The sequence below is a fragment of the Carlito syrichta genome, unplaced genomic scaffold (assembly GCF_000164805.1).
Source record: "Carlito syrichta isolate Samal-C Ts95f unplaced genomic scaffold, Tarsius_syrichta-2.0.1 Scaffold304521, whole genome shotgun sequence".
Lineage (NCBI taxonomy): Eukaryota > Metazoa > Chordata > Mammalia > Primates > Tarsiidae > Carlito > Carlito syrichta.
The window spans coordinates 701,679-717,546 of NW_007248617.1; the positions used below are offsets into that span (position 1 = coordinate 701,679).

Sequence of the window (15,868 nt, forward strand, 5' to 3'; positions counted from 1 at the left end):
CAAAGCTCTTATACCACTGATGAGGAAATTAAGGTCCAGAAGATGATGTTCTTTCTCTACCCCCAGAGGGCCAGAATGACACCCAGTTCTCCATTTCTCCCAGCAGTCTGTGTCTATGGGCAGACCTGGGAGACTGGCTTTTTTCCCTTGTGGCACGATCATTGACCAGTGAGTGGAAGTGGTGCGTGATCCCTCCAAGCAGAACGGTGAATGGAGGCCATGGTGACACTGCTTCCATGGCAGCCCTGTTTCCCTAGGAGCCTAGGTCTGGGCCTTTCCATGCCAAAAAATCCTGGTGCCCCCCCAAGCTTGTCGAAGTGGGGTTTCATTTTCATCATTACCCCTTCAAAGGTGTGGTGTGTGTCAAAAAACAGTGCTGTTGACTTTGACCTTGGGCTTTCAGGGCAGCAGTTCTCAGACTCTTTGGTTTCATGAACAAGTAAAGTTTCTGCAAAATGGGAGGGGCTGGCCGGCAGCCACCAGGGGTGTGTCCGTGTTTTCTGCCCAGGCATGGGCATAAATAAAAAGAAATCCACCATCTGCCACTGTCATTTGAACACTCTCTAAAGTCTGAAGGACATCATCTCTGAGAACAGGGCCATCCTCTCAGCTGGACACATTTAACTTTATATGAGATACAGAATAAATATTTCTTGCATATCAGCATGTTGGACCCTTGCTGATTGAGGGTGTCAGCTTTAAGAAATTCATACCCAGCAGGGCTCGGTGGTTCAGCCTGTAATCCAGAGCCTTTGGGAGGCTGAGGTGAGTGGATTGCCTGAGCCTGAGGGTTCGAGACCCGCCTGGGCAGAGAGACCTCATCTCTACAATAAATAAAAAAATCAGCCGGGTGTGGTAGCCTGTAATTCCAGCTCCTTGGAAGGCTGAGGCGGAAGGATCGCCAGAGCCCAGCAGGTTGAGGCTGCGGTGGCCAGGAGCGGCCACTGTACTCCAATCTGGGCAACAGAGTGAGACTCCAACTCAAAAAAAAAGAAAAAAAGAAATTCATACCCTTGCGCAATCTCTTTGGGACAAAAGCAGTTTCCCAATGAACTTGATCTCAGGGCAATCCCAGAACCACCTTTCCCCAAGGAGGTCACAATAGCCACCCTGGTTTTTCAATTGTGTGGGGTGAGCAGATTCGTAGATTCTAACTTAAAGCACTTCTCTGAGTTGTAGTTTGGTGTTTGCTTAAGGGATTAGAAATCAGTCATTAATGGTGAAAATTAAGAAACAGGTGAAAGAAAGCGACATCCAGGCTGTCTTGGGGTGTGAGGTGACCGTGAAGGCCAAGGTTAGAGCAGCTCTATGAGGGGCGTGGGTGGGGGTGTTGGCACAGAGGCCAGTGGCTTTCAAGAACAAGAATGAGAGTTCTTCAAACTGGCGATAGTTCTTTACTTCCAGTGTCAGGACATCGCTCTTCAGAAGGGCAGCCATGAAGCTCAGCCTTGGCTCCCATTGCTAAATCCTTTGCAAATCAGGTCCTCTGGCCCCAAGTTCGGGCCACGTTCATGGGCGATATCAGGGGCTACAGCCAAGGTCCCCAGAGCACTCCCCATGGTGCCTGTCCCTGCCCAGACCTGTTGACCAAGAGGAGCCAGTTCTTTGTGTTCCCCCACTTCCTTCTCTTTCCTTTTTCTTCCTTTTCTCCGTCCACTCCTTCTCTCCCTCTTTTCTTCGCCAGGGCCCTAAGAGAAACTATATTGCTGAGCCAGTGTTTGGGAAAGCTGAGCCCAGTAAGCTGTGTGTAGATACGTGGTGTGCTGCCTCCCGGGCCCAGATTACAGGCTGTGCATTCAGGGAATTTGCTGTCTGTCAAGAGAACCTCGTGAGTCCTCTTGTGGGTTGATGGTTTCTTTCTGGAAACAAGCCAACCCTTGTCCTTTCAATGACTACATTTCCCAGTTCCAGCGTATTCCACATGATACCACACAGACACAGACAAAGAAGCATCATCAGCAAAGTCTTTCCCTTTATTACAAAGTGAGTCCCAGGACCAAGGTCGGCCATGAACATTCTGCTGCTGGAGTCTAGAGTCTGGCCCGATCCAGTCCTGCCATGTTCCACCCTGTGGCCAGCAGGAGTTCCTGGGTCAGTGTGTCGCCAACCGGAAGGGGGGGGGTGTGGGTGAGATTTAGTTTTACAGAAACCAGGGAAAAAGAAAACAGAGTGAATCAAAAGTTCTGAGTCGAGCTGACCTCTAGAAAAGGAGAGGCTTTTACTTCTTGCTAGAGGTGCAGATCAGAAATCTTGGTCCAGCAGATGTCTTTCCAGAAATAAGACAGAAAAAGCATTGCAATATCCCCTTTGCAATATTGCTATAGAAAAGCAATATGGAGACATTTGAGGAAAAGAATTTTAAAAACCACATTTGCCTATTTTTAAAATGGGTGAGTTTTATGGCATATAAATGACACCTCAAGAAAACTTTTTTTTTCTTTTGGTAGGGGGTCTCATTCTTTCATCCAGGCGGGAGTGCGGTGGCACGATCACAGTGCACCACAGCCTCAACCTACTGGGCTCAGGCGATCCTTCTGCTTCAGCCTCCCAAATAGCTGAGACTATAGGCATGCACCACCACACTCAGCTAATTTTTAAAATTTTCTTGTGGAGACAAGGTTTTGCTCTGTTGCCCAGGTTGTTCTCTAACTCCTGGGCTCAATCAATCTGCCTGCTTTAGCCTCCCAAAGTTCTGGGATTCCAGGCATGAGCCACCACACCCAGCTGAAAAGTGTGTTTGTTTTTTTTTTAGCAAGGCACAAAAATATCATCCCCTCCCCACTTACCTAGATATCCCAGTGACCCCAACCTGGCATAAGGGCAGGAAGGTGAAATGGTGCTTCCTTTCCTTGGCAGAGTTGGGTGCCCTTTCTCGGGGCCTTGCCTGTTCTCACTCTGTTCACTGTCATGGCTCACACCTCCGTGTGACATTTATGAACTCCATTATCTCTCATCTCCCTCATTGCTCAAGCATTTGGCGGGTGTGTCGACTGTTCTGCAGTGGCTCTACTGTCTGGCTTCCCCTGAGATCGCCATGATTTCCCTTGGCTGATGTCCAAGACCAGAGACACATGGGTGACGTTTTGGACCTGGCTGCAGAGGCTGCAGGACAGAGCTGAGGTGTGGGCTGGGGTCCTCTTTCCAAAATGGCCTAGTTAGTGTGTGGACTAATTTAATACTGACTCTGAGGTCAAGAAAGCATATAGTTCAGTATACCTTGGATGGGAAAGACAAAAAAGTGTGCTATACTCTGGAATTTTCTATCTCAAGTTGTTAAGGGAAAAACAAAATCAGCATGTAAGGTGTATGAAGGGGACCACCCCCCAAAATCCAGAAATATCTTTTGGAGGGCGGGCCCCTTTGCAGTACACTTGGAATTTGTTCCTCCAGATCAAATTGTTAACCAGAATTTTTATCTAGAAGTTTTGAGAAAGTTGCATCACGATTTGTGGAAGAAACATCCTGGGTCGTGGCAAACAGGTGACTGGTTCTTCCACCAGGACAACACAGCTACCCACACTGCACTGAGTGTCCAGCAGTTTTTGACCACAAACAAACAGCGTGATCCCTGTGCCCCACCCCCTCTATTCACTCGATCTCACCCCAAGAGACTTTTGTTTGTTTCTCCGGATAAAAAAGTCCTCAAAGGGAAATGTTCTTCCAATGTAAGATTAAATACACAATTTTTTATAAATAAATTCCAGGCTTTTTGGGTCCCCCTCATAAGTTTCAATTGTATGGAAGCTCGTTTTCCAGAAATCTCAATCTCTTAGAGAACTGGGACATCACCAAGCTAATTCTGGGGACACAAATGAAGGCCTGGCTATGGCCCACATGTGGGGTTTGTGCCATGTATACACCATCAGCCATGTGACATCTCTACACTAGCTGCGTTAGCTGCACATGATAAAAACTGGGCACCTCCCACAGGTGTCTGACTCTGGTTCGCTCCCTCAAAGATGTTCCTGCCCAGCTCCTCTCGTGGCCATGACCTGCCCTAGATGGGAAGGTCTCTGTCCCTTGCTCCCCTGGTCCGCAGCTCAGCTGGGCTCCAGCCACTATGACCATGGCTGTCGAGCCTTCAAGGCTCCTGCGTCTGCAGCATCTCTCCTCTTAGGAAATTGCCTGTCCCCATCCCTGTGAGTGTGAATTCCGTGATGCGAGGCCCACTGAAGAGAGATCACAGTATTGTGCAGAGCACCAAAGAGGAGCCATAAGCGGCTCCCTGGTTCTTGTCTCTGGACCACCAGAGTGCAAGGTAGGGTCTGGAGCTGGTGTCCTGCAAGCCCCTCAGGCACACACGCCCTGGGGCTTTGGATATGAATGAGTAGATGGTTTCTACAAATAATCTGCTCCCAGGAGGAAGGGCCTGAGTCGCTTACATTTTAGGAGGTTTCATGGCCACTTAGAAGAATCACTTGGTCCTGAGGCAGGAAGGAGGGTTGAGAGAGATGTCACCTGGGCCTGGACTCCCAGAGTCCTGAATTTGCTCTGTCACCTCTGTGAGCTACAGCCCCCAAACCCTTGACATCCATGGACAGCAGATAGGCGTTCCCCATGGGACTTGACAGGAGCCTGGCCATGGAGAGGCCAGTACAGCAGGATAGCGTGTATGGGGCTGAGCTGGGCCTCAAGCCCCCCGACTGCGGGGCAGGTGTCACATGACATCCACTGCAGGTGGCTTTGGCGGGTGTGCACTTCCTCCCCTCACCCACCTGCACGGAGGCATCACCACCTGTCCATTTGACAGATGGCGTCCGGGCTCAAGGACGTGGGCACCTCCCTGTGGCAGGCAAGTGCATGCCAGGCTGGCTTTCTCCTCACAACTGCACTCAGCACTTCAGCAGACCTGCCTCTCCTGGTGTCCCCATGGAAGAGGGACAGCCACATGTTAGAAGACATGGCAGCTGCCTACAAAGCCCTTTCTGGAAGGAGATGCAGACCCCAGTCCGCTGAGCCCAAAGTGGCCCTGAGTATCTCTGGGCTTCCCTCAGAAGTGGGGCCTCGGGTGGGACCTGCCACCCAGCCCGGTGTGCATCTGAGGGTCCCCTTCTCTGTCGCCAGGATGCATTTCAGGAGGAGTACTACAGGACGGGCACCTTCCCCGAGACACCCATGGTGCCTCCCCGGCGACCTTGGACCCTGCTCAACTGGCTGTTCTGGGCCTCGCTGCTGCTCTACCCTTTCTTCCAGTTCCTGGTCAGCATGGTCAGCAGTGGTTCCTCCTTGACACTGGCCAGCTTTGTGCTCGTCTTCTTTGTGGGTGAGTGGAGGGCTCCAGGCTGGCAGGGGAACACAGTGGTACCCACACTCCAGGGAGAGGTCGAGTCAGAGCCGGGATCGAGTCCGCACGGGTAGTTGTTCATGAGAGAGAAGGCACCGCCTGCAACTCATGGGGACCCTAGACTTCAGAAGGACCCCAGGCCTGGAAGAATCTGGAGGGCCCAGCCCTCCGCTTGCTCCCTGTGATGGGGGATGCTGCTGCCACTTCAGCCGCCCGAGCCTGGCTCTGCCTCCCTGTCCTCTGCAGCGAGCTCTGCCCACTGCAGTTATGTCCTCCTGAGGACAGCCACGTGGGACAGCCCAGTGAGAGCAGCAGGTGGCCCCTCCCCTTGGTGCAGGTGGGCAACACAGGACAGGCTTGGAGCTGAGCGTTTCCACTGAGCCACATCGCCTCTGTGGGACCAGTGTCCTCCCCACACTGTGGCTGTTGCTGCTAGGGAAGATTTAGGACAGACCAGGAGCCTGGATGACGCAAGAACCCGAGTAGCTTCGTAGTGCCCGTCAAGTCCCTGTGCATGCTGCCGTCCACCTATGAGGTGTGGCAGCCAGGTCCTTGCCTCTGCTTCTTGACCTACGAACGAGGGGTGCTGTGCTTCCTGGGGCCGAGGCCAACTCGGGAAGTGTCCCTGAGAGAGACCTGTCTCCCTGGGCTGGCAGCCTCTCTGAGGCCCTGGAGAGCCTGGGGAGACCACCCAGGTTTCCTGAGACTGAGGGGGCCATAGAGTCCAAGAATGCAGAGGCCCGGGTGCTTGTGTCACATGAGATTTTATCCTGTGGGATAGACGGATGCTGTGTGCTCCCTGTAAAAGACCCAGGCGATATAAAAGTGCACAAAACTAATGTGTGTCAGAAGCCAACTCCCCAGAGAGTACTGTTCTTGACAGTCTAGTGGACACGGATCTGGTCTCAAGCATACACACTTACCCCAGTTCTCACAACTGGAGTTTCTTTAACTTGCTTTTCTATCTAATAAGTCATGACTACCTAAACATATCACAGCACATAAACCCATCTCATTCTTTCAGATCAAGCCTGCCAATTCAGACTGTATGGTTGTAATATAGGCAAGCTGGACCCTGGTCCTAAAATAGATGCTAGCTTTTTTGTTTGTTTTGAGTTGGAGTCTCACTCCGTCACCCAGGCTGGAGTGCATTGGCATACTCATAGCCACCCCAGCGTCGACCTGCTGGGCTCTGGTGATCATTCCACGGTAGATGCGTGCTACCGTGACCGGCTAATTTTTTTTTTTTAATTTATTGTAGAGACGAGGTCTCACCAAGTTGCCCAGGCTGGTCTCAAACCCGCCTTGGCGTCCCAAAGTGCTGGGATTACAGGCTGAGCCACCGAGCCCGGCCTAGTTTTTTTTTTAATTAAAAAATATATTTTCGTGTTTACAGTTAAAGAGGATGGATAAGAAAATGTCCCATTCCCCAGAGGCAGCCTAGGGCACCCCAGGGCTGTGGCTGTGGCTGGCCAAGGGTTCCGGGGCAGCGACAGACAACAGGGTCCCCAGTGGGTCAGGGACAAGCTCAAGTGCTACTGAAGAAAAAAGGCAAACAAGGGCCAGTGCCCCTTGGAGAAACCTGCAGTTCCTTCAAGATGGCAGAGGGTGGGGACAGGGCCCACCCCAGGGATGCAGCAGATACCACAGGAGAGGCCTGAGCACTGTGCCTGAGGTGTGTGTGCTTGCTGGGGCGAGGAAGACTGGGGAGTTGACTCTGGAAGAGCAGCCAGGTCTCAATTTGGTTCTGAGACTGAGGAGAGACAGCCAAGTATTCCAAGGATGCAGAGGTCTGAGTGCCTATTTCAAATGGGTGATCTGTTACTCCTTGTGAGACAGATGCGATCTGCTCTCTGTAAAAGAGGCGGTATAAAAGCGCATGAAATTTCATGTGTGTCAGACAGAACCAGACACACAGGGCGTCTCCAGGAGCACCTGAGGAGCTACCTACTCTGTGCCTCCTCTGGCCAGAGCCTGCCTGTATTTCCCTCAAGTGACTCAGTTTTCATATCTGAATCCTCTTCCCAGTACCCTCAGCAGCACAGTCCATGTTTACTCACTTCCTTCTGCTCCATGAAGTCCTCGCTTCCACGGTTTGTGACAGCTCCGCAGTCATGCCCCATCTGTAGATGACCCATGGGGGACATGTGCCTCCTGCAGACTGGCTGGGCCCCCATCCCAGCTGCCCCCTCTATGTCCCACTAACAGTTGACAGACCATGACGAGAAGGCTTGCAACCCCATGTGCCTGACTTTGGAGGTTTCACTCACACGCCCATCTCGCCATTCTTTGTTTTGTTTTGTGAGTCAGGGTCTTACTCTGTTGCCTAGGCTGCAGTGCAGCTCACTGCAGTCTTTACCTCCTAGACTCAGGTGATCCTTCTGCCTCAGCCTCCCGATCAGCTGAGACTACAGGCACGCACCACCATGCCATGCCCAGTTATTACTATTTTTAAAATATTTTTTGTAGAGACAAGTTCTCGCTATGTTGCCCAGGCTGGTCTCCAACTCCTGGGCTCAAGCAATCCTCCCACCTCAACTTCCCACAGTGCTAGAATTACAGGCACAAGCCACTGCATCCTGTCCGTTTCTCCAATCTTAAACAATTGATTCTATATGGACTGCATGTCGGGTCCTGTGTCTGGTACTGGGCACGTCAAGTGCTGAAGATTTGGTCCCTGCATTCAAGGAGCTCACCAAGTCTGTTCTCTCCAGAGGCAGTGGTTGAAACAGCAGCTTCTGGGCATTAGGGCCAGTTTTTCAGCTTCCCAGTAGCTCCCGCAGGTGTGCTGCATACTCCCCGCGGTATGCAAGCCCTGTTGTCAGAGGACAGGCTGTGGCCAGGGCGGGACTTGGTTTACTGCTCCAAAAGCAATGCTGGAACTTGCTAGGCACTAAGCAGCTACTCAGGCTCTTGTGTTATCCAGGCTCCTGGTCTGTTCTAAAGCTTCACTGAAGGTGCCCTGGAAGCTTCTGCCCTGCATTCACAAAAGCACCCTCTTCTCCCGGGGGTTGGTAGGGGAAGCAGGGGTCTTTGCAGCCCCTGTGAATAGCTGTGCATGGCCTGCCATATCGATCACCTGCAGAGTCCAGGGAGGAAAGCCCCTCATGGGGCAGCCTTGCTCTGCTTGTTTTAATGTCACTGAGATGTCTGTACTCAAGAATGACTGTAGAGCTGGGTTTAGGGGGTGGTTCCCCAAATTTGCCAGCTGTGACTTGGAACCAGCTGCCTTCTGGTGGCTCTTGGCGGACCAGACGGCCCTGCAGCCTTGTTCCGGCGCCTAACTCTCTGATCTCCCCGCCTCCACAGCCTCCGTGGGAGTCCGATGGATGATCGGTGTGACAGAAATTGACAAGGGCTCTGCCTACGGCAACTTCGACAGCAAGCAGAAACAAAACGACTGACTCAGGGACTCTCACCATCCGAAGGGAACCTTGGGGAACTGGTGGCCTCTGCATACCCTCCTTAGCAGGACACAGGGACAGTGATGAGGCTGGGTGAGGTCCTGCGGGGCAGAGCGGAGGTCGTGGGCTCTCCAGCCAGGGAGTCTGGCCTCAAGGCCGGATGGGGAGGAGGATGCTCTCCAATCTTTTCCCCCATGTGTTTTGGTGGGTTTCGGTTTCCTTTCTTTTTCTGTGAGTGTGAGAATGGATGTGTGGCCGAGTGTGAGCCTTGTTCTGTGATCACTCAAAGGGTATTTCAGATTGCAGGGGAGGGCAGGGCTGAGGACTGGAGGGGTCAAGTTTCCCTTTCATCCTTTGGTGCTGAGTTTTCTGTAACCCTTGGTTGCCAGAGAGAGAGAGTGAAAAGCGCTTTAGGTGAGACGACTAAATTATGCCTCCAAAAAACACAATTAAAGTGCTTGTCTGGGTCATCTGTGGTGTATGTTTGCACAGACACTCCCTCTCCATCTCGCCCTCTGCCATGTACTTTGGTGTTCCGGGAGCTGTGAGCAGTCCAGAGGGGCGGTCACACTAGGCCAGCGCAGTGATGCACCCTACAAGTGACAAAGGTGCAGGCGTGGCAAGACCAGTCAAGTGCTTCCCTACGACACCGCCTGGGGTCCTCTATAAGGCGACCTTGGCTGTCTGTCTCACTGCCATGGGGTCTTCCAGCATTAGTCTTGAAGATGTGCCCCAACTCCCTGAAGAGATGCATCTCGAAGCTGAACATGAAACCACGAAAATAAGCCATGGCATGCTGAAGTAATTTGCAAGATGGGCTTGCATCTCCTGTACTCCTTGGCAGTGATGGCAGGAGCTGCATGCCCCTAGACAGACACAGGATTGCTTGATAAGACCTTGCCCTGCCCAGCACGTAGAGTTCATCTACAGCCATTCAAAGCCAGGCCCATCTCTGACCAGGGTCACACCGGAGATGACACTCATGCCTGAGAGTCCCAAGGCTTCTGTTTTTCATCAGGTTCCTGTCTGGTTCTGTTTTGCTCCTATCAAGAATTCTCTCCAGCACTGTCAGGGATCTTTGAGCAATGGCCAGTAGGAGGACTGTGTGGCCTGCTGGCAGTCAACAGAGGCCAGATGGGAAACAAAAGGCAGTCACGTCCTCAGAGAACAATGAAGTGCTAGCTACCATATTGCTTTAGGTTGAGACACCATGGCACTTGGAAGGGTGGGTGTTTGTGAGTGTGGGGACCCATGGGGAACATCTTTCTCCTTCTGGGAGGCACCGTGGGGCCTGGTTCAACACAAGCTTCACGTGGTGCTGTGGTGACATAAGAAGGGTGGACTGTGCGTACAAAAGCTGGCCAAACATCACATCAAAGGATATTCTGAAGGCCAGGTGTGGTGGTTCACACCTGTAATCCCAGCACTTTGGGAGGCAGAGGGGAGAGGAATGCCTGAGCCCAGAGGTTCGAGACCAACCTGGGCAACTTGGTGAGACTTCATCTCTACAATAGTCAAAAATTAGTGGGGTGTGGTGGCACGCATCTGTAGTTCCAGCTACTTGGAAGGCTGAGGCAGAAGGATCGCCTGAACCCAGCAGGTTGAGGCTGCAGTGGCCATGATCGTGCCACTGCACTGTAGCCTGGATGACAAAGTGAGACTCCAACTCAAAAAAAAAAAAAAGATATTCTGTGCAGGGTCAGGTTTTTAGATGTTTGCTCATTTAGTCACTAGCTGTTTACCAGGCACAACTAAACTGGATAAGCCAAGGGTTTACAAGAACTCTAGAGAAGTTCTCTTTGCTTATGGGGCAGGAATGTCTCAATACAAATGAATTGGAATTGCAGACATAACACAGGGATGAAATCCAGGCTGACTTGGGGAAGGGAGTGCCGGAGCACCAGCACGTCTGCCCACTCTGCACAGGTCTGAAGCGCAGGGGGTGACCTAAAAAAGGGGCCTTGGGGAAGTGCACGTTTGTGCAGGTGTGGAGTCCTGTGTGTCCGCGGGTGACCCCTGGTGGGCTTGCACTTCTGGCAGTGTGCATGGTGCTGTAAGGTCTCGGCAAGCTATTTTTCCTCTCAGATCCCCAGTGGCCCCATCTGCAAAATGGGGGTGAGGATACCTACCTGTTGGGTGTGTCAAGGGTAAAAAGAGGTACACTGTAAGAATCCTAAAACACTAATCAAACAAGATGAAAGGTGCCTCTATGTTGCTGTTTCTCAGAAAAACTCAAATGACCCGGTACTAAACACGTATCACTTTTCTCACTGTCATTCTCCCATTCAATATAGGGGTCATTTCACTTCTAAAGTCATACATCCCCCTTCCTTCTACCTGGGACTTGTAGGGCTCAAAGGCATTGTCTTCTTCTGAATTGACTCTGGGACCCCACATAAAGCATGACAGGCAAACAGAGAGTGGCAGCTTACCGCCTAAGAGGTGCCATGCTGCAGCACAAGCACGAGAGCTTTCCATGGGAAGGGCAAGGCAGGCGCTGGTTTTGGAATTGAGCTAGATCACTGGAGAGAGTGCAGTGTGCTGAGAAGCACTCTGGACCTCGTCCTCATCAGTCATCAGTCATTGGCCCTTCCGTGAAGGGTGTCGTTATATGGTCTGGGGATCTGGTTTCCTTCCTCCCTGCTCCCTCAATAACATAGGCCAGCACCGCTTCTCCTAGAAGCAATCTCATCGCTGCTCCCAAATCTCTTCACCCACGTTCAGGTCACACAGAGGCCGTGAACTCTTCAGCAAAGAACAGTTTTGGCTCCCAAGGTAATTTTTTTTTTTTATGAATTAAAAATTCTCAGAGTTGAAGCCATCTCTTTGTCCCTTAAATAGAGCACCATGGACTAAGAGCTACACTTCCTGTCCGTCTTTCTCACATCTCCATCTCGTTCTAGCTCTAGCTCTAGTTCATCACTCTGCTGAGAGCCTGTTCCATAATTCAGTGTGGCAGAGAAAATTACAAACTTTTACTGAATCTGGAGAGCGGGGCAGGGTCATCTCTGGATATCGAAGACTCTACCCTAGACTTCTGCAGTGAGCAGGCAGGGATATGAATGAATTTCTTCTAAGAAGCCAAGCCCACAGGGACTCTTGGTGAAAAGATACCAACCATCTGTAAGATGCAGTTTGAAGTTTGGGGAATGTAGACTTATTCTGTGACTATGAAGTTCACATGATTAACCACAGGGGAAGAACTATGGCACTTTGTGAGTCTATCACCTTGTTTGTCACCTTTTATAGCAAGAAAACAAACTTTTTCCTGTGACCACTCTACTCCTAGAATATCTCGACTGCCATATTCTCCAAATGCATGCAAAACCTTGTAAAAGTAGCTGATGATGTTAAAAATTTTTAAATATTAGTGTTTTCCTAATATACGCATAAAGTGGGAGGGGAGAGACAGTGTTTTAAATGTCAAGTCCAATTAATTAACTATCCAGCCAAAGCTTAAACTTAGAAATAGTTGATGTGGCAGGCACAAAGGGGCCCCAGTGAAGTGGCTTTCTCTAAAGCACTGGTCTCTGACTTTTCACACATTTACTATGTTAAAAAGAGACAGAAACAAATACCTTGGGTTTAGCAGGTCTCCTGAGGGCTGCAAGCTAGATGGAGGAATATTCAGTGCCACTAGGACCTGCATTTGTGTGTAGAAGAACATGAAAGGAAGGTTGTGCCTGTGTCTGACCCCCAGGCCATTGCTTCCTTCCCCCGGAGCTTCTTGAAAACCAAACGAGAATCTCCAGGTACTGAGCAGTTGTGTGGTCCTAGGTGTGTCTGCCCTCTGTTACAACTGTGTTTGACAATACCTTAACTACAGTCATTCTGAGCACTGTTGATGGAGCATGAGATACATCCAGTGTGAAGGCTACATGCTTATTGATATGCTAGTGCTGTCATACTTTCCTACTCCTCTGGTCCTAGTCATGGCTTGGTGTGAGGAGGCAGGAGACATCGAGCTGTGCTGCCAGGTGCTTCCCACCGAGGCCATCCAGCTGAGAGCATCTCTGGGCTGGTGCCCTAGGCTGATGAGTGCAAACACTGCACCCGCGGGCACCCAGAAGTGACCAGCATCTTGCAGGCCGTGGAGGGCCTTCAGGCCATCTGCTTAAAATCCCATCTCTGGATTTCCCCGTCTATATTGCAGATCTGGTGGCTGTTTGGATGAATGAGAAACTGGCTATATTTCAGTAGGGTGTTTTCCTCAAAGTATCTGCAGAGATTTAACTGAAAAGAATTTTTTGAACACATTTTCTCAGGCATCAGAGGAGCTCCTGAACCAGTTCAGTGTTGGACACACCAGCCATCCAGTAGTGACATCCTGTCTCTACAATTCACGTCCTCAGCATATCACACCCCGGCACGCAGGGCCTGGGTTTTGAATATTTCCAGAGTTTCAAGTAAATTTAAACAAGAAACAAATACTCCAGGTGTTTCAAGGCTTTGGCCTGGCATAATGGCTTCTGAAAGCACCAGACTTGCAACTTGGGAAAAGGTCAAGGACGTGCTGCTATCTCTCCTGGCCCAGGACATTCAATGCCATTCAGAGCCTTTGTCACCAAGTGGCACAGTATCTGATGATAATATTCAACTGTTTGGAATGACCACTGTTTTGCTCAAAAACAGTATGATATGAGAAATTTAACATAAATAGTGTCTCCTCCTCAGAGTGACATCTGTCTGAGGGCAGGGGCAGGCACTTGGGCTCACTGCCCTGTCCCCTCCAGCAGGGCCTCATCACAGTGCCCCTCAGCAAATGCTGAATGCATGAAGGGGACACCTATTTAGAAGCCCGAACAACTGAATTTCAATTGCCTTTTGATTCCCTTTCCTGACGTAGAAAAGAATCTTTCTGAAGAACAACTAGGCCAGAATAAGCTTGAGTAATTACTTATAATTATTATATAGTCAATACTTTGAGATTTCCGACTTACCTGTGAAAAAGCCAAGTTGTTTGCCAGGAGAGAACATGCGGTTCCAGCCAGACCTCCCACAGCTCTGCAGGCCTGTCCTAAATGAATACTACAGTTGCGAATGGATGAAAAAGCAATTATTAAACACCTACTGAGATCTTCTCAACAGCTGGAAATCTCTCTGAGGGCTGCGTTAGTAAAGATTTTCGTTAAGACTCATACAATTTTACATCTACTATTTTTTTCATACAAAGGCACAGTCTTGTTTTACATGTTGAAGTGACAAGGTATTTTTGACATTTTTGGCACCTATGTTCTGCTGAATTTTAAGGAGGTGACTGGTATGAATACAAAATTAAGATTGCCAAAATAAATTATACAAATGGCACTTTTCTTTCTTACATTCCACAGTGCTAGTTTTAGCCAGATCTTTGCCAGACATTCTAGGAAATTCAGAAACATCATCAATGATGCTCCAGAACGCCATCTATCTATATCTCTGCGAAAGAGGAGGAAGGAAAGATGGTGAACAGCAAAGGGTGGGGCAAACTTGTGAAGCGTCCAGGTTACACACTGCCAAGGTGCCTGACCTGTGGAAATGGTGCAGCCTAGAAGGAGTGGGCACCATGGCTAGAGCTCCTTGACTCGCACCCAAGGCAGAAGTAACTAGGGTGGCAGCTGGCCCCGCCTGCTGCAGGCAACATAACGTCAAGGGAAGACAGAATGGCTCCTCCTCCACTGGCTCTGCCCATCAGAGAGAGATCTGCACACGGGAGCATGTACAACATGCCCAGGAAGGGCAGGGAATGTGTTGCTCTAAGTGAACAGTGATTCTTACCTTTTGGCCCGTGTCAGTCATGCCCAGGGTTCATGAGATGATTGTGAACCGCTCACGGGATGTTCTTGGAGGAAAGACCTGGATGGACCCATTAAGAGGGAAGATGAATGAATTTTATAGGTGGCTTTGCAGCAACATTCTGGAGATTTTTTAATGGATGATTTTTTTTAGTAGGTTATGAAAAGCAGTAATGGCTAGCAGAGCATAAAGATGTCCTAAGAATGAATGTCAGACTGACCAAATGTCGCTTTTCAAAAACATGATAAAAACTAGTGAATTCGAATTTCAGCAAGCTATCTGACAGAACCATACTAGTCTTTGAGAGCATGTGTGGACTGGGTGGATATGTGGACTGAGAGGATGGGAGCTTTTTACTGTGAAACAGTCGATGAATGGACTTGTCATGTCAGCCTGGGATATTGTCTCTGTCATACTATGTGCATCTTTTCAAAATTTTTATTGATGGGTTGAGCAAAGATGAAGCTAATAAAGCATGTGGTGAATACCACCAGAAGGCCCAGCTCAGTGGATTGGGTGAAATTCAAGTGACAAGAAACTTCAGCTTGGGAAAATGCAGATGTCTCTGCTGCCTCGCCCTCACCAGTTATCTTTAGGGAAAGCAGCTGACCCCTACTACCCCAACCGGCCTCACCTGGGCCTACCTGTCCCTTAGCTCCAGCTCTGCTATTATTCCATGCTCTCTCTGCCTCTGCCCCTTCCCCTGTACATGCGTGCACTTGTGTTCTTACCTCTCGTCTACTTCATGACTGCATTCCTGGGTCGACTATTCCTTCTCAGGCAGCCCTCCCCTTCACTTCTCTCACTAGGCCAGCTCCCCCACAAACCATCAGGATGACAGAGGTGGGACTCCATGCAGGCAGGGGCTATGTCTGTTTTGCTGTATTATGATTAGTATAGCGCTACAGCACAGACTACCACACCTGCTACTGTCAGAGCATCTGCAATCGCAGTTCCAACATACTCTTTAAGAAGGCACTGGCCAACTGAAGTGGTCTGGGACAGCCAAGATGGTTTCAGCATTAGAAGCTATTACAGAAAGCTTGGGGGGCAGAGATGAAGGCATCAGAGTGAAGAGAAACAGCAACATTCAAATATATGCAGGAATAGCCAGGTGTGGAGAGTACAAATTAGCAACAGGATGAAGATGTGATTTCAGCTCAGAATAAAAAAAATTATAGCAATTAAAGTGATTCTAAAATAGAAAGAAGCAATTGCGGAAGTTATGAGCAAAGAGTAAATAAAATGCAGTGTAAACAGTAGACTCAGTCACCTGGGGGAGAGATGATCTGAAATTGCAAGGAGATTGGGAAAAAAAAACAACACTTAAAGGTACACATGTGTTTGCAATAAGTGACTAAAGCAGGAATGATACTGATGGACTAAGCACAAATCATCCCAAGAA

General features: G+C 49.8%; 1 protein-coding gene across 1 annotated transcript in view; it reads left to right on the top strand.

Moving 5' to 3' along the window:
• The window catches only part of AGPAT4 (1-acylglycerol-3-phosphate O-acyltransferase 4), a 136,430-nt gene extending 127,272 nt beyond the window's left edge, over nucleotides 1-9,158 (top strand). Inside the window, exons 8-9 of the mRNA XM_008060123.1 lie at nucleotides 5,065-5,263; nucleotides 8,594-9,158. Coding sequence (XP_008058314.1) covers nucleotides 5,065-5,263; nucleotides 8,594-8,688 — 294 coding nt within the window. The 3' untranslated portion in view covers nucleotides 8,689-9,158. The remainder of the gene's footprint in view (nucleotides 1-5,064; nucleotides 5,264-8,593) is intronic.
• The last annotated feature ends 6,710 nt before the right edge of the window (nucleotides 9,159-15,868 follow it).